The following is a 17,420-nucleotide window of genomic DNA, read 5'->3' on the forward strand; positions in this document are numbered from 1 at the left end:
TCCATGTCGATGACAGCTGTTTTGCGTGCGTCGTCTATTTCTTGCAGGTCATCAGAGAAGCCAGGTGTCATTGTCCTAACGTTCCAGGTGCCCAGCTTTAGGGCAGTAGTTTTCTGTTTTCTGTTGCATGGTGCAGAGTTGTCGATCCGCTTGTCGGTTTTCACCCTAAACCCCACGCACCCCATGAGGTTAACGGACCGTGGCGAGGCAACACCTTACTGGCTGGGGACTGCCCAGCTTAAGGCGGGCGGTAGCTGCCCAATGAGATGCAATGATCTCTCCCACCGTCGGAAGCAGCCCCTGGCGTCATGCTCTACGCCAATCGAGCAAAGACTTATAACCGGTAAACTGCTGCTTCCCGTGTTGTGCCGACGCCGTATGGCGAAGTTGGAGTGTCCTCTCCAGTGTGCGAAGCCTGGGTAAAGAAGGTATGGAGGATAGGCTGTTACCCATGCAGCAAATCCCCCCTCTCCACGTCGCTGGAATGGTCCAATGGAAAGGCAGAAGCCAATACGGTTGGTTCCAGCGGCGTCGCAGGAGTTGCCAGAACGTGACTGTGTTCAGCCATGAACTGCCTAAGGGACTCTGGCTCCGGATTTTGCCTCAAGGTTGACTCCTGAAGCCTTTTCCACAACTGGATGTAGCCACAAGGCAGTGGAGGTTTGAGGTCAGAGTTTCCTTCTCTTAGATGAGCTGCCTTCCTAGGCTGACGAGTCCCATCTACCCGGTAAGTAGGACTAGATGGGCCCTTGATTTGTACCAGCAAGATTTTTCTTATGTTCTTATTAAAAATTACACTACCTTGTATTACAATCACAGTTAATTGGCATATTTTTTACATCAGTTGATAACCTAAAGTATCTTTTTGTTGTACCAATAAAGCTAATCTTTGAAAATACTAAGCCAGTATTTGATCAATGTTTGATTAACCAGTTTGATTGCACACAACTTTGAATATGTGGCTCAATCTTTCATGTTTATTTTTATATAGCAGCAGGCAGGAGTGTTTAACTCTTTCTCCCAGCACTATGGTCTCAATGGCAGCTTTCCTTCTGGGGCAAATAACAACTTCAGGGGGTCAGTTTTCATTGAGAGCATAATGTGTTTTAATAGAATCCTTTCCCACACCACTGTCCCAATTCCAATTGCTTCCACCTCCCTGCAACTGCTATTTACACACACACACAAATCAAACAGAAGGACAAACCTTGTGTTTAACATAATATGTAGTCTGGCATAGTTAAAACAGTTTTAAAATTTTATTAATTTCCATGAGCGAGAGCTTGAATTTCTCCCATTGAAGTTAACAGAATTTATGTACTTCTCTTAAACTGGATTATGTGTATGCAGATTAATGGCATGCTGAGGTTTGTTTTAAGGTTAGATATTAAATTTAAAGTTTTTGGTTCATTTTGCAGTTATTATTTTTCTTCTTTTCTGCCAGGTAATATCATCCACTTATGAACACAAGGGAAAGGGTTATCAAAACCCAAAGCACTCATTTAAATGTTCCAAGCTTAGGTAACCAGGGTGGAAATTATGATATAGAAAGAATGGAAGATGATGAAAGCAGGTAAGATGTTCAGATTTCTTAGTTTATTCTAATATTTCATGGAGTGATCTGCACTTGAACAAATTGGACAGCTTTTAAGGTTTTGCCCCTTGCATTCTTGACTATGCTACAGTCATAGATTCCTTCTGTTACATTTCAGTTAAGTTTGGAAGTTATATACTTATCTACTTTCAAGGAGCCCAAACTGGTAAAGATTGGCATTGGTGATTAATTATTGCAGCATTTCTCAAACTGTGGGTCGGGCAGCTCTGTCATTCTTTGTCCAGCCCATGGTAGGCTGGACTTTGGCTGGTGGGCTGGATAACATTGGCCTGCAGGCCACATTGACCGACAGGCCATAGGTTGCAGACCCCTGCTTTAAATGAATATGACAAAGTGAGAGAAAGCATTTAATACACAATTTTATGGTAATTAAAACTTGTTTCAATTGCTGTTGGAAGTAGCCTTGTTGCGGAAAGAAAGTTAAATGTTTTAAATTTTTAAAAACTTTCTTTCTACAGATGGTGCCTTGGTATCCACGAGGGTCCATTCTCGGACCTCCCCATAGATACCAAAAACTGCAGATAATGAAATCAGTTGTTTTGAGACCTTGAAGCTCCTGGGCTTCCCCCGTGTCTCAGAATGCCTTATAAGGGTAAAAAATGTCACTTCTGGTTTGCTGGAAGAAACCAGAAGTCACATTTTTTTGCACTCCAGGGCCATTCTGAAGCCCGCAGAGGCCATGGGCGGCATGTGTGCAGGCTTCATAAAATCCTCTGGAGGCGACCGGAGCACAGCACTAGTTGCCTTTGGAGGGATCAGATTTGGCCAAGACTGAGTAGGCCCTGCATTGAGCCAGATCTGTGGATGGAAAATCCATGGACAAATAGGCTCAATCTCAATCATATTGCAGGGATATTAGTTTTCAGTATGCAAAAATAATAGCTACAACCCAACCCCTATTTTGAGCAAGTTCTTTGCAGGGGTGGGGAAAAGGCCCACCCTTGAAGGTTTATGGATGCAAATGGATTCCTGATGGCTGGGATGGAGTTTTTTCCCTGTTATAAGCTGGTGTGCTGGTGATTCTGCCATAGCTTTAGTTGTCCTCTGGAATGGGGTGATGACTAGGACTACTGACATTATTGCTCTCTTCCTGGTCATAGAGTCAAGTCAGCACCTTGGTTTCTGGGGAGCTGCAGGTGATGAAGTGATTGGGCAGATGTCTTGAGCAACAAGGGAGAACTCTTGTTGAGAACTTGAGCAACTCATGATACATGTGATCAAACAATGGATACAGCTCATTTCTGGATCTACTCAGGGTGATGATGGCAGCAAAGAAAATGTTCTTTTTCTGTCACCATTGTGTTGACAGAGAGCCAGCGAGTGGAGCTTTTCTGACTGGTGCCAGGTTTTCTACATCTTGAACTGTGCAGAGATGTGATGGATGACTCAGTGGCCTGCTATGACCAATTAGCTAGCAACTTTGCAGATAAAATTGCTCACATCTGTCACAATTTGGACTTGACATTAGCAGAGCCACTTGATGTAGCTACTTTCTGTGCTATTATTCTTATTCTTATGCTTATTCTTATTATTCTATGGATTATTTTCAGATTGTACAGTCTGAGGGCAGTATTCTTGGTAGTGTAACATCAACTGCATGCCTGCTGGACCCTTGCCCATCTTGGTGGATGAGATCTGCCTGGGGGAGTAGCCGAGTGTGTAGGGAAAGTCCAGGAAAGGCTATGGCGTTCGGGCCTCTTCAGTCTAGAAAAGAGACGCCTAAGGGGGGACATGATTGAGATATCCAAAATTATGCATGGGAAGGATAAAGTAGATAGAGAGATGCTCTTTACACTCTCAGATAACACCAGAACCAGGGGACATCCACTAAAATTGAGTGTTGGGAGAGTTAGGACAAACAAAAGAAAACATTTCTTTACTTGGTGTGTGGTTGGTCTGTGGAACTCCTTGCCACAGGATGTGGTGATGGCATCTGGCCTGGATGCCTTTAAAAGGGGATTGGACAGGTTTCTGGAGGAAAAATCCATTACGGGTTACAAGCCATGATGTGTATGTGCAACCTCCTGATTTTAGAAATGGGCTATGTCAGAATGCCAGATGCAAGGGAGGGCACCAGGATGAGGTCTCTTGTTATCTGGTGTGCTCCTTAAGGCATTTGGTGGGCCGCTGTGAGATCCAGGAAGCTGGACTAGATGGGCCTATGGCCTGATCCAGTGGGGCTGTTCTTATGTTCTTAAGATTATTAACACCTCTTTGGGAAATGGCATGGCACCCCTTTTCATTAAATATTGCTTGATCCCATCATATTAGAGAACTATCCGCCAGTCTCTAACTTCTTGTTTTTGGGCAAAGTACTCAAATGAGGAGTCAAAGCCCAATGATCATCTGGACCCATTTCACTCTAGTTTCTGTTTCAGAACAGAAACTGCCTTAGTCACTGTTGTTGATGCTCTTATGCTGGGAACTAGATGGGGGGAGTGCATTGCTGTTGATTCCCCTAGACCTCTCAGCAGCATTAGATTCCATCAATCATGGTATTCTTGCTGGAATGGGGCTCAGAGGCACTGTTTTGCAATGGTTTTTATACTTCCTGGAGGTCTGTTTTCAGAATGTGGTGCTAGTGGAGTCTTGCTTAGCCCCTTGGGCTATGGCTTTTGGGGTTCTGCACAGTGTTCGATATCTCTATGAAACTGCTGGGAGAAGTCATCAGGAGGTATGGGGGCTGCGTGTCATCAATATACAGATAACACTCAGCTCTATATCTCAATTCCACACTATAATAGAAAGGTTTTGAATCTTCTGGATAGTTGTCTGAAGCTGGTAACGGGCTAGATGAGGTTGAATAAACTGAAACCAAATCTGGACAAGACAGATAATGCTATTGGTGAGAAAACCTGTATGTAAACTGGTTTATGGAATGTCGGCCTGTTTTGGAAGTGGTTGTACTATCTTTGAAAGTGCAAGTTCATAGTATGGGAGTACTTTGGACCCAGCTTTACAGCTAGATGCCCAGGTGTCAGCTGTGGCCTGGGGTGCTTTTACTCAGCTTTGGTTGTGTCAGCTGTGTGCTCCCCTGAACCAAGCAGACCTAGCCATGGTTGTCTATGCATTGAGGACATCTTGGTTGGCCTACTGCAATGCACTTTACATGAACCTGCCCATGAGAACCATTCTGATACGTCAGCTCTTGCAGAATGCTGCAGCACATTTGCTGACAGGCACAAGCTATTCTGAGCACATCATCCCAATGTTATTTGGGGTCCATTCTGAACACCACTATGTTTTCTGTGACAGTCATATATTTTCAATCCATTGTTCTAGCAAATCAGATGGTGAAAGGAAAAAGGACATGCTGGATAAGGAAAATAAGGATAGTCAGAACAGAAATAAAGATGAGTCCAAGAAGAAAAATAAAGATGAGTAAGTGCTTGTTCAGAGATGATGATGATAATGTTGTATATCTCACCTTTCCTTTGCTGAAGGCAAATGCCCAAGATGGCTTATAAGTTTCACAAAGAACAGTGAGGCTTAGAACAATAAATAAAGTTTAAAAAACTTAATGTACCTGCTTTGGGGGGGGGGAGGGTTGTGGGGAGTCCCAAAGATCTCTGTGACTTGTAGAAAAGTAAAAAAAGCAATTGCAACCCACTTCCACGTTGCGACCCCAAAATAAGTGGGTCGCGATAGCTTTTTTTTACTTTCTACAAGCCACAGGGAGTCCTGCAGAGGGCTCCCCAAAGCTCCCTGCACCCCCTGGACCCTGGCAGCAGGTAAATTACGTTTTTAAAAAGCCCCCACTTCCCCCACAGTGGTGTGATCCTAAGGATTGCATTGCTGTCGTTCTCCTCGCTCCTGCAAAGACTTACCTTTGGACTCAAACACTAAGAGAGTTTGAGAACCAGTGATCTAGAACAATATATTATTATTGCTACTACTGTTATTTATTAGTAGTAATGCTATCATTGCCCAATCTTTTGTGGGGCCTATGCTAGCAGATCTCGTGATCTGCTGCCATAAATCCTGTTATGGTGCACTCTGGAGCCACCAGTGTAGACAGCCAGAGGCTCTGCATGCCTGGCAATAGTCCACTTAGGCTTTCTTGGAACAAGTAAGGTGGTGGTGCAGGCAGGTCATGGGTGGTTTGGGGGAAGACAGGGTTGAGGAGCTGCCAGATGTCATTTGCAAGGGCCATTTTTTACCACTCTTATAGTAACATTGTCCTTCCTTCTTATCTTTAGGGAGGAAAAAGAAATGTTTGTTATTGATCCATTAGGAAACTTGTATTACAACTGGCTGTTTTGCATCACGTTGCCTGTCATGTACAACTGGACAATGATAATTGCTAGGTACTGTAAAACAATATAGCAGGTCACAGCAAACTACTAATCATTGGATATCTTATATTATATCTTTATATTATATCTTATCAGAAAGAAAGATCAGAAGTAAGAACCTTATGCGTCTAAAATTATGGGAGGGATATGGTGGGGGAAACATGATGTCTTGAAATCAGATGTAATGCTTTACTAGTTTACTAGATGTAATGCTTTACTTGTCAGCTAGCTAATGTAATGGCTAAGAGGAAGTTCTTGGCTCAAGTACTGCTTTGTTCATAGGAGTATTTCGGCATGCTTAGGCCTCTTGGGATAAAGGAACATTTGTTTTCTTGCTCTGGGGTGAGCCCCAGCTGACCACATGGGTCAACTCAGACCTGTGCCTGTGATATCTCTGGCATAAGTCCACTTTGACCTGTGAAGGTGGATCAGACCTGGGAAGGAGGTTAGGTTTCAGGGGATGCCACTGCTGCCACACTCCACCCACCCCCTCCCCATTCTGCCCACCTGTTCCACCCCCTTCCTGTCTGCCTCTTTACCCCTGTGTGGCCTTACCTGTACTGGTGGGTGTCCTTGGTTCGTCTTCACACAGATCTGGCTGTTCACTGTTTGCAGCCGCAGCCAGGCCCCACACACACTGCCAGTGTTGCATTTGCCCATAGGATTGGGCTGTTAGGCTGCATTCATGTACACACTTACCGGGGTGTGCAGTGAATGACATCAGTGCAACTTAATACTGAGTAGACATATATAGGATAGCACTGTTATTCTGTCATGGTATTCAAAGCAGTACCGTGCTCAAGTTCACAAGTTGAAATAATGGCTTACGGTTTAAGAGACATGGTACAGATGAAAAAAGCGGGGGAAGGGAAGAGGAAAATAAGAGAATTCCAGTACCAGTTCGTGCACATAATAATCAATCATTTAATGTGGGAATAATAATAATAACCGCCTACACTAGTAGGCAACAGTACAGGACCATTGTGATGATTTCTGAGAAAAAATATTGAAACTGCTTTGAACATCAGAAACACACTACATAAATACTGCTTCTTCTTCTTAGGGTGCAATCCTAACTTGCAGTTAGCATGTTTGGGCCTCCTCAAGGGGAAGCCAGGCCGGTGCTCCGAGAAGCGCCGGCCTGCGGAGGCTGACATAAGCCTCCGCGCCTGCTTCCCCATAGCCGCTTGTGTCGAACCACTTGCGCCGACACAAGCGGAAAAGGTAGGTGTGGGGGAGGTGGGGAGGAAGAGGGAGGGAGGCGTTCCTGGGCAGAGGGAGGGCGGGCGATGGGCAGACCTAGGGGCGGGCGGGTGGGGAGCGGGAGCCGGGGCTGGGATCCGGCGGTTATGCCAGATCCCAACCTCCATTCTTGGGGAGAACAGAGCGGCTTCAAGCTGCTCCGCTCTCCTTGGGCTTGTGCCACCTCAAGAGGAGGAGACCCATTGTGGCCAGCAGCCCTTACCTAGGGGTAAGGGGAAACGTTTCCCCTTACCTCTGGCTGAGCCACTTTGGCCACAATCCTGCACTGGATACAGCGCAAGCCTCTGTTGGGAAGCATTTATTTCTTCAACTTCCATTACTATTTTGGTTGCATTTTGCTATTAGGGATCACATGAAGTTTCCAGTGGGAGCTCACAAAGTGTATGAGTGCAACACTGCAAACCTTGAAATAATAGCTTGAGTGCTGGCATACTCAACCATTATCTTTGTGGCGGCAGACTCACACAACCATGTGGCATTGAGCAAAATGGAAGTATAAGGAACTCAAAGTTTACTTAAAAAAACAACCAAAACCCCACAATACCCCCTCCCCCCACAAATCCACCATGGGTAATGTAGCAATTGAAAATCAGTCTCATTGAAATGAATAGAATTGATGGAAGTACTGTATACCAGGAGATGGTCAATGAGTCATAACTTCATAAACCACCTATTTCACTGGAATGCTGAATTTAAATTTTGTGTGTTCTTCCTTTCCTGATCAGAGCATGTTTTGATGAACTTCAGAGCGACAATTTAGAAACGTGGTTCATTTTTGATTATATATCAGATATTATCTATGTTGCTGACATGTTTGTACGAACAAGAACAGGTAAGAGTATGTGCTGTTGAATTACCTTGTTAATAGCTTGCTACAAGTGTTGGGCACTTTAAAATGGACTTTATATGTTTGTTTGTTTTATTAAGGATGCAATTCAGAGACCAGAAAGAATATTAAATATGAAATTCTACCTTGAATTTACATCTTCTAAAATATGGTTTTAATATACCGGGGGGGGGGGCGGGCAATATTCATGGATCCTGGAATCCATACCAGTATGGGATATACGGTGCAATTAGACATAAGATGGGAAACCCCAAAACTAAGAAGACAGATGAACCACAAAACAAATGTTTGCTAGAGACTTTGAAAAAGACTTCAATTATAAGGAAAAACAGGTTTAGAGGGGGGAACAGGTACATTCCTTCACCCAGATGACAATTTGTGTTTATGTTTTATTTTAGGTTACCTGGAACAAGGTTTGTTGGTGAAAGAAGAACTAAAACTTAAGAAGAAATACATGGGAACCATGCAATTTAAATTAGATGTAATGTCCATCATACCTACTGATCTACTTTACTTCAAGTTAGGGCTGAACTACCCAGAAATCAGAATAAACAGGCTACTTAGAGTATCACGTATGTTTGAATTCTGCCAGCAAACAGAAACGAGAACAAACTATCCAAATATCTTTCGAATCTCTAATCTTGTCATGTATATTATAATCATCATTCATTGGAATGCATGTATGTACTTCTCAATCTCCAAAGCTATTGGCTTTGGTACAGACACATGGGTCTATCCCAACATTACCCATCCTGAATTTGGCCGGCTTGCTAGAAAATACGTATATAGTCTTTACTGGTCAACACTGACCTTGACAACCATCGGGGAAACACCTCCTCCTGTGAGAGATTCTGAGTACTTCTTTGTCGTAACTGACTTTCTTGTTGGCATATTAATTTTTGCTACCATCGTTGGTAACATTGGTTCTATGATCTCTAACATGAATGCTGCCAGGGCAGAATTTCAAGCAAGGATCGATGCTCTCAAGCAGTACATGCAGTTTCGGAACGTGAGCAAAGACTTAGAAGAAAGAGTGATCAAGTGGTTTGATTATTTGTGGACCAATAAGAAGGCAGTGGATGAAAGAGAAGTCTTGAAATATCTCCCTGATAAATTACGAGCAGAGATTGCCATCAATGTTCATCTGGAAACATTAAAGAAAGTAAGGATTTTTGCAGATTGTGAAGCTGGCCTATTGGTTGAACTAGTCTTGAAACTACAACCACAGGTGTACAGCCCTGGGGATTATGTTTGCCGCAAAGGGGATATTGGTCGAGAAATGTACATTATCAAGGAAGGCAAACTTGCAGTGGTTGCCGACGATGGTGTCACTCAGTATGTGGTCTTAAGTGACGGAAGCTACTTTGGGGAGATCAGTATTCTTAACATTAAAGGTAGCAAAGCAGGAAATCGGAGGACAGCCAACATTAGAAGCATTGGCTATTCTGACTTGTTTTGTTTATATAAAGATGATCTAATGGAAGCTTTAACAGAATACCCAGATGCAAAAGCCTTGCTGGAAGAAAAGGGAAGGCAAATCCTTATGAAAGAAGGATTGCTGAATTTAGATGTTGCAAGTGCAGGAAAAGATTTCATAGATATTGAAGAAAAGGTCAGTCATATAGAAGTAACATTAGACCATTTAGAAACCAGGTTTGCCAGGTTGTTGGCTGAATATGGGGCTGCACAGCAGAAACTGAAAATAAGGCTAAAACAAGTTGAAAACATCATTAAATCACCTATGGATTTTGATTTCTCAGATTTAGAAGAAAATGAAATAGTTTGTGGTCATTGAATGAAAACAGTAGAAATAATAGATTGGCAAGTATAATCTTATCCATAAGATTATGACTAATTAACCAGATGGTTCAGTCATGCCACCCTTTCAAGATTTGTGGCCCAATCCTTTCCCCCTCCCCCTGCTGGTGAAGTGGTGAGAAAAAGGCACACACTATATCTACTGGGGGTGGGTGGGTGGGTGGGGGTGAGCTGTTGGAGTGAAAGGCATACAGAGCCCTCCCTCCCAGCAATGGGTCTCCTTGGACCTGTGCCAGCTCTTTAGCTGAGAAAGAGGGTAGGGAGGCTGCTGCCGGGACGGGATAGGATCTGGCATGCACCATCACTGCCAGATCCACCCAACTCCACAGCATCCCTCCCAGTTCCTCCCTGCCACCCAGTTTTGCCCCCTCCCTGCTCCCATTCTGCCCTCCTCCACCCCTCCCCCTCTGGTCTACCTGTTCCATTGGTGACCAGCTCTGTGCTCCAGGTGCATGCTTTACAGCAAGCAGCACTGGCACAACATTAGGTCCCCTGGGGGGGGGGGGAGCCCACTAGGATTGGGCTATTGGAAGCCTTCTTACAGACAACATTTTAGGGTGCAACTTTACACTTGCTATTGAATAAAAAGTACATGCATAGGCTAAATTACATGGGGAAAGAAAAAGAATGAAGAAAAATTAACTTTTTAATGTAATACAGTGTCTTGATTTTATGAATTGATTGTATTTAATATTCCTGCAGTGTTGATAAGCTTAGACTTTTTGCAGCTTCATTTTGGTAGAGATATCACAGTATACAGTACATTTAATTTATTTCTAAATAAATTTTGGTTTTTAAGTTACACTGTATATCTTTGGCGCATGTTTCATTTGGGACATACAGTTGCACAGTTTGTTCATAATACATCTAAATATAACAAAATTTATTTGTTCAAATATTTATTTTTCACATTTTTATACCACCCTTTCTCCAAGAGCTCAGGGCTATTTGTTCCCTTCCTTTTGTCCTCAGAACAACCCTGTGATAGGTGAGGCTAAGAGAAAGGGACTGGTCCAAGGTCACCCAGGAAGCTTCATAGCTAAGGGGGGATTTGAACCTGGACCTTCAAGCTCTAAGTCCACCTCTCAAACCACTATACCACCCTGGCTCTCTGGCACAAACCTTAAAAATGTTATAAGAGATAACATAGAATTTCAAGCATAGGAAGTTACATACAACAAACCTTTATTAGGCATTTAGCATAGGAAGTTATTTGAAGGATGCACCATGAGTTTTGGAATATTTGGGATGCTACTATTTATTTATCTGATTGACAGCCCAATCCTATCCAACTTTCCAGCACCCTTGCAACTGCAATGCAGCCCTGGAGTAAGGGAACAAATGTTCCCAAACCTTAAGGAGGCCTCTGTGACAGCACCCGCAACACAGGAAGCAGTGCATACCTCATAGACACAGCAGTACCGGCACGGGAAAATTGGATAGGATTGGGCTGTAAGGCTGCAATCCTAACCAACATTCCAGTGCCGACTTAAGGGCAATGCAACTCTGAAGTAAGGGAACAAACATTGCCTTACCTTGAGGAGACCTCCATGATTGTCCCCCAAGTGCAGGATGCAGCACAAGTCCAACTGGCACATCTATGCCAGTGCTGGAAAGTTGGTTAGGATTGCGCCCTAGGGCCCAAATCCTAACCAACTTTCCTATGGTATGTGCAACCTCCTGATTTTAGAAATGGGCTATGTCAGAATGCCAGATGCAAGGCATTGGAGGATAGCAAATGTCACGCCTATTTTTAAAAAGGGAAAGAGGGGGGACCCGGGAAACTATAGGCCGGTCAGCCTAACATCTATACCGGGTAAGATGGTGGAATGCCTCATCAAAGATAGGATCTCAAAACACATAGACGAACAGGCCTTGCTGAGGGAGAGTCAGCATGGCTTCTGTAAGGGTAAGTCTTGCCTCACAAACCTTATAGAATTCTTTGAAAAGGTCAACAGGCATGTGGATGCGGGAGAACCCGTGGACATTATATATCTGGACTTTCAGAAGGCGTTTGACACGGTCCCTCACCAAAGGCTACTGAAAAAACTCCACAGTCAGGGAATTAGAGGACAGGTCCTCTCGTGGATTGAGAACTGGTTGGAGGCCAGGAAGCAGAGAGTGGGTGTCAATGGGCAATTTTCACAATGGAGAGAGGTGAAAAGCGGTGTGCCCCAAGGATCTGTCCTGGGACCGGTGCTTTTCAACCTCTTCATAAATGACCTGGAGACAGGGTTGAGCAGTGAAGTGGCAAAGTTTGCAGATGACACCAAACTTTTCCGAGTGGTAAAGACCAGAAGTGATTGTGAGGAGCTCCAGAAGGATCTCTCCAGACTGGCAGAATGGGCAGCAAAATGGCAGATGCGCTTCAATGTCAGTAAGTGTAAAGTCATGCACATTGGGGCAAAAAATCAAAACTTTAGATATAGGCTGATGGGTTCTGAGCTGTCTGTGACAGATCAGGAGAGAGATCTTGGGGTGGTGGTGGACAGGTCGATGAAAGTGTCGACCCAATGTGCGGTGGCAGTGAAGAAGGCCAATTCTATGCTTGGGATCATTAGGAAGGGTATTGAGAACAAAACGGTTAGTATTATAATGCCGTTGTACAAATCGATGGTAAGGCCACACCTGGAGTATTGTGTCCAGTTCTGGTCGCCGCATCTCAAAAAAGACATAGTGGAAATGGAAAAGGTGCAAAAGAGAGCGACTAAGATGATTACGGGGCTGGGGCACCTTCCTTATGAGGAAAGGCTACGGCGTTTGGGCCTCTTCAGCCTAGAAAAGCGACGCTTGAGGGGGGACATGATTGAGACATACAAAATTATGCAGGGGATGGACAGAGTGGATAGGGAGATGCTCTTTACACTCTCACATAATACCAGAACCAGGGGACATCCACTAAAATTGAGTGTTGGGCGGGTTAGGACAGACAAAAGAAAATATTTCTTTACTCAGCGTGTGGTCGGTCTGTGGAACTCCTTGCCACAGGATGTGGTGCTGGCGTCTAGCCTAGACGCCTTTAAAAGGGGATTGGACGAGTTTCTGGAGGAAAAATCCATTATGGGGTACAAGCGATGATGTGTATGCGCAACCTCCTGATTTTAGGAATGGGTTAAGTCAGAATGCCAGATGTAGGGGAGAGCACCAGGATGAGGTCTCTTGTTACCTGGTGTGCTCCCTGGGGCATTTGGTGGGCCGCTGTGAGATACAGGAAGCTGGACTAGATGGGCCTATGGCCTGATCCAGTGGGGCTGTTCTTATGTTCTTATGTAGGGCACCAGGATGAGGTTATCTGGTGTGCTCCCTGGGGCATTTGATGGGCCGCTGTGAGATCTAGGAAGCTGGACTAGATGGGCCTATGGCCTGATCCAGTGGGGCTGTTCTTATGTTCTTATGTTAATGGGACTTGTGCTGCAACCTACACTTTGGGGGCATTCACAGAGGTCTCCTGAAAGTAAGGGAATGTTTGTACCCTTACCGTAGAGCTGCACTACCCTTATGTTGGTGCTGGAAAGTGGGTTAGGATTGTGCCCTAACAGTGATAAAAGACTTCTGACAATGGATCTGAGGGTCAGGTACTTTTCCCTTATCCCAAGCAACACTCCAGCCTGCCCAATGGGACTGTGCAGATCTGTGCGCGGATCACTGGTGCACGTGTGAGCTGTCCTGGCCTGGGAGGGAGGACTGGATACAGCAGAGCCTGTGCTGCTGCTCCTGTCCCCTCCCAGGCCTGATCGACCCCGCTCCATCCTGTCCACCCAAAGGGGAGCCTCCACAGGTGAAGGAACAGGGGGTGTGAGGCCACCAGCACCTCCTCCAGGGAGAACCAAAAGTGACTGTCTTACACATCACACCCCCACCCTGAAGTTTCACCTACGGTTCGGTTTCATACATCAATTGCTTGTCACTCTAGCCCTTCTCTCTGATTCAGTTTCATAAATAGAGTGAATGGCTCAGTTTCATGTTTGCCGCTCTAGTCCTACTCTATGGTTCGGTTTCCTACATAAAGTGCTTGCCACTCTAGCCCTACACTATGGTTCAGTCTCATAGTGTTGCGAAAGCTAGTCCTACTCTATGGTTCAGCTTCCTACATCAAGTGCTTGCCACTCTAGCCCTACTCTGTTATTCAGTCTCGCGGAGAGTACGGCTCCGTTTCATAATGTTTGCCACTTTAGCCCTACTCTATGGTTCGGTTTTACAAATAAGGGGTGTGTGCCACTCTAGTTCGACTCTATGGTGCAGCCGCTGGTGCTCGAAGCAAAACCGCTTCCGCGCTTAAATCTTCCGGCTTCCGGTTGCCGAACGTGCTTCGTCACCGGGTGTAGAGGAATGACGGGAGCTGTAGTTTTTACCCCCAGCAGTGCGCGACCGCGGAGGGGCGCCAGGTGCTGAGTCTCGTTCACCTGGTCCGCTGCCGCGCGGTTTGCGTCGCTCCTCCGGGGGGGGGGAGCGCGCGCAGGAGGGATGGAGGCGGCTTGGCGCCCGGGCGGCCGCGGTCGGGGACGGGGCAGAGCCGGAGCCGGAGCCGGAGGGCTTCCCTCGGGGAACGGGCCTGGAGGCCGCGGAAGGGGGCGAGCGGCGGGGAGCGGCGCCAGCGCCTGGGCGGCCAACGGTGAGTCCCTCGCGCCCCCAGCCAGTGCCTCAGCAGCGGGCCTGGCAGAAGAACCCCGGGCTGCGCACGCTGCCCCTCCGTCCCCATACAGCGCTCCTCTAGGCACAGTGTGTCTTGGGCGGTGGGTCGGGACCCACTGGGTGGGTTGCGAGCCAGTTTCAGGTGGGTCCCAATTCATTTCAATACATATTGTATTTTTAATATCTTACCGAGAGTCCTCAAAGGTTTTAGCCCAGGACCCACTTCTTAGAATGACAGTCTGTCGGGACCCACCAGAAGTGATGTCATGGCTGGAAGCGACAGCATCATGTGATGTCATTTACCTGGGAGTGATGTCATGGCCGGAAGTGACATCATCAAGCAGGGAAATGTTTAAGAATCCGAGGCTGCAGTCCTGCCCCCACTGACCCAGGAGTGAGCACCAATGACTGTCATTGTTAAAAACAGATACGGAGCAGCCTGTTAAAAGTACAGATCTGTTGCATTTCCCCCAATGCAGTCACAGACCAAAGGAGCAGCAATATATTAAAAATAAAATAAATGGGTAGTAAAAGCGGGTCTTGGTGCTAAAAGAGTAGCAGTTCTCACACATTTAGCACCAAGACCCACTTTTTAGAATGAGAGGCTGTCAGGACCCACCAGAAGTGATATGATCAGAAGTGATGTCATCAAGCAGGACAATCAACAATCCTGGCTGCAATCCTGCCCACACTGACCCAGAAGTAAGTCCCGCTTGCTGTCATTGTTAAAGCATATACATAGCAGCCTGTTCAAAGTACAGACCTGTAACATTTCCACAAATGCAGTCACAGACCATGGTAGGATCAAGTCCAGTATATTAAAAATATGTATTGAAATGAATGGGGACCCACCTGAAATTGGCCCGCGACCCACCTAGTGGGTTCCAACCCACAGTTTGAGAAACACTGCCGTAGAGATTTCATCAGGCTCAAATACGCTAAACAAGGAAGCAGAAGTTAACTGTTTCCTGTTTAGCTTTGGGTCTGATTTTATAACAGCTAGTAAATATTACTGGGAACTGCGAACACCAGTAGCATCAGGGGTTGCGATAATGTTTGTATACTCAAAAGCCATGGAAGAGTCAGTGAAGGAGGGAAAAACTGTGTGGTCTGCAAACATCTGGAGAACAGATAATAATGAAGCTACAGTAAACTGTTTTTTGATCATCTTCTACAGGCTGACTAGTGTATGTTTATTTCCTCTGCCTAGAAAATGCAGAGAAAGAGAAGCCACTCCAGATCTTCTGTCCGCCTTTTGTTCAAAAATAATTTCTGTGCAAAGAGTTTCTGGCTTTTGACTGTAGTGAATCATTGCTTTCCTTCCAGTATGACATTGCTTCCCAGTATGACAAGATTAGTGGGTTTTTCCTGACAGGGAACACACATGGAATTCTCACAACAGCAACCATTTCAGCATTTGCTTCAGTAAAGTGATGTGTGTTCCAAGGCTCTGGGGGCATATATTTATTAATACTGTGTTATATACTGTAGGAAAATGCACAGGCGCTGGGCTTAGCCTTGGTAACATGGCAACCGGTAGGTAGGTAGGCAGGCAAACCTGCTGCCCCCCCCCCCCCGCTCAGGCATGCCAGAGTGGGCCAGTTGCTGAGTCTTCGCCCAGAGCCTGTAAACAAAGGATGTTATGAAGAAGTGCATATCTAGGAATGTGTATTGCGGTCAAGCCAGAGCCCGCAGGTTTCTTAGCAGTGCAGATTTCAGCAACCTTCAGTAATTTTCCTTAGTGTCATCATGTGTTTTGAGAATGAATAAAAGTCTGAGGAAGCTAGCTGGGAGGACGGACTTCTCTCTCCATCTCGTACTGTCCTACTTCCGGCTTAGCTCTCCCTGCATCAACTCTCTGAATGTCTGCTGTGTCTCTCATTGCTTTTATTCCTTGCTGCTACATCTAGCACAGGGAGCAGAGACCCTCTGCAACATTCAGGGACAGTAGACAAGTAGTCTTGTTTTTTTATCAAGCAGCTTGCCCTCTGGCTACCTCCCATTTGTTGTTTTGACTTTCTGCTGTTCTAAGCCTCACTTTTAACCCTTCAGTGCCCTGCACTCCCATAGGCAACAAGGGACAGCCTTGTGTGCTTTTCAAGCAGCATTGCATTGCAACAATATACCATACTTTGTTTCTGATCAAGCTGTTATTCTCAGAGCACATGTGTGGCTTTTATTCTTCTTAACCTTCCAGTGATAGTGCTTTTACCCACTGGAGGGATATACACTGAAAACAAAGCTGTATCTTTCAATTTCCAGTAATATTGATAGTAGATCAAACTGCATAACTGGTGACACCTTTTTGGTAGTTAATCAACAAACAGCCCTATCCTAACCAACTTTCCAGCACTGATGCAGCTGCAGTGAAGCCATGATGTAAGGGAACAAGTGTTCCTTTACAATTAGGAGGCCCATACAGAATGAGAAGTGCACCTCATTGGCTCGCTACATTGGTGCTGGAAGGTTGGTTAAGATTGGGCTGTAAGACTTCACACTTGCTAAATCCTATTAAATGCAGTGAGGCTTGCTTCCATGCATAAAATTGTAGAAAAGTGGTTGGAGGAAGTGTTTACCCCTTTCCCTACCCATTCCTCCTTTAAATTGCTCACTCCAAGCCTGTTTGCCATTTCAAATGACAAATGTGCATTTGGAACTCCATGAGGAGAGAGAAAGCAGACTAGATGAGGGATCCTTGAGACAGAAACTATGGGTGGGCTTAGACTTTGGGATCTTGCCCTGTCTCTCTTCCATTCCAGATTAACTCTTCCTGAAGCAGCTTTTCCTGGTTAGGGAGATCAGTTGGGGTTTGATTCCAGGTATTGCATGTAATATTTAGTTAGTGACCAATGTCTTGCTTCTAAAGGCCTAACATTCCACCTTTATGCTGATGTTTATGCATCACTGCGTTTAAGAGCTTCCTAGTTTCAAAAGCATGGGTGCTCTTATT

At 45.3% G+C, this 17,420-nt stretch overlaps 2 protein-coding genes across 2 annotated transcripts in view; both read left to right on the forward strand.

The window, feature by feature from the left end:
• Positions 1–1,460: 1,460 nt before the first annotated feature.
• CNGA1 (cyclic nucleotide gated channel subunit alpha 1) lies at positions 1,461–9,815 on the forward strand. Its single transcript, XM_066632913.1, has 5 exons — positions 1,461–1,573; positions 4,898–4,996; positions 5,815–5,922; positions 7,899–8,005; positions 8,419–9,815. Exons 1-5 carry the CDS (start codon positions 1,461–1,463, stop codon positions 9,813–9,815), a joined length of 1,824 nt encoding a protein of 607 aa, XP_066489010.1.
• A 4,394-nt stretch (positions 9,816–14,209) lies between these two features.
• NFXL1 (nuclear transcription factor, X-box binding like 1) overlaps positions 14,210–17,420 on the forward strand; it is a 55,207-nt gene continuing 51,996 nt past the window's right edge. Inside the window, exon 1 of the mRNA XM_066632038.1 lies at positions 14,210–14,450. Within this exon, the coding sequence (XP_066488135.1) occupies positions 14,303–14,450 (148 nt within the window). The 5' untranslated portion in view covers positions 14,210–14,302. The remainder of the gene's footprint in view (positions 14,451–17,420) is intronic.

This window comes from Tiliqua scincoides, chromosome 6, assembly GCF_035046505.1.
Source record: "Tiliqua scincoides isolate rTilSci1 chromosome 6, rTilSci1.hap2, whole genome shotgun sequence".
Lineage (NCBI taxonomy): Eukaryota > Metazoa > Chordata > Lepidosauria > Squamata > Scincidae > Tiliqua > Tiliqua scincoides.

Coding starts and splice junctions, on each gene's coding strand:
- CNGA1 (XM_066632913.1), top strand. CDS start 1,461: ATGAACACAAGGGAAAGGGTTATCAAAACCCAAAGCACTCATTTAAAT. Junction 1,574..4,897: donor ATGGAAGATGATGAAAGCAG/GTAAGATGTTCA, acceptor CCATTGTTCTAG/CAAATCAGATGGTGAAAGGA. Junction 4,997..5,814: donor AAGAAGAAAAATAAAGATGA/GTAAGTGCTTGT, acceptor TCTTATCTTTAG/GGAGGAAAAAGAAATGTTTG.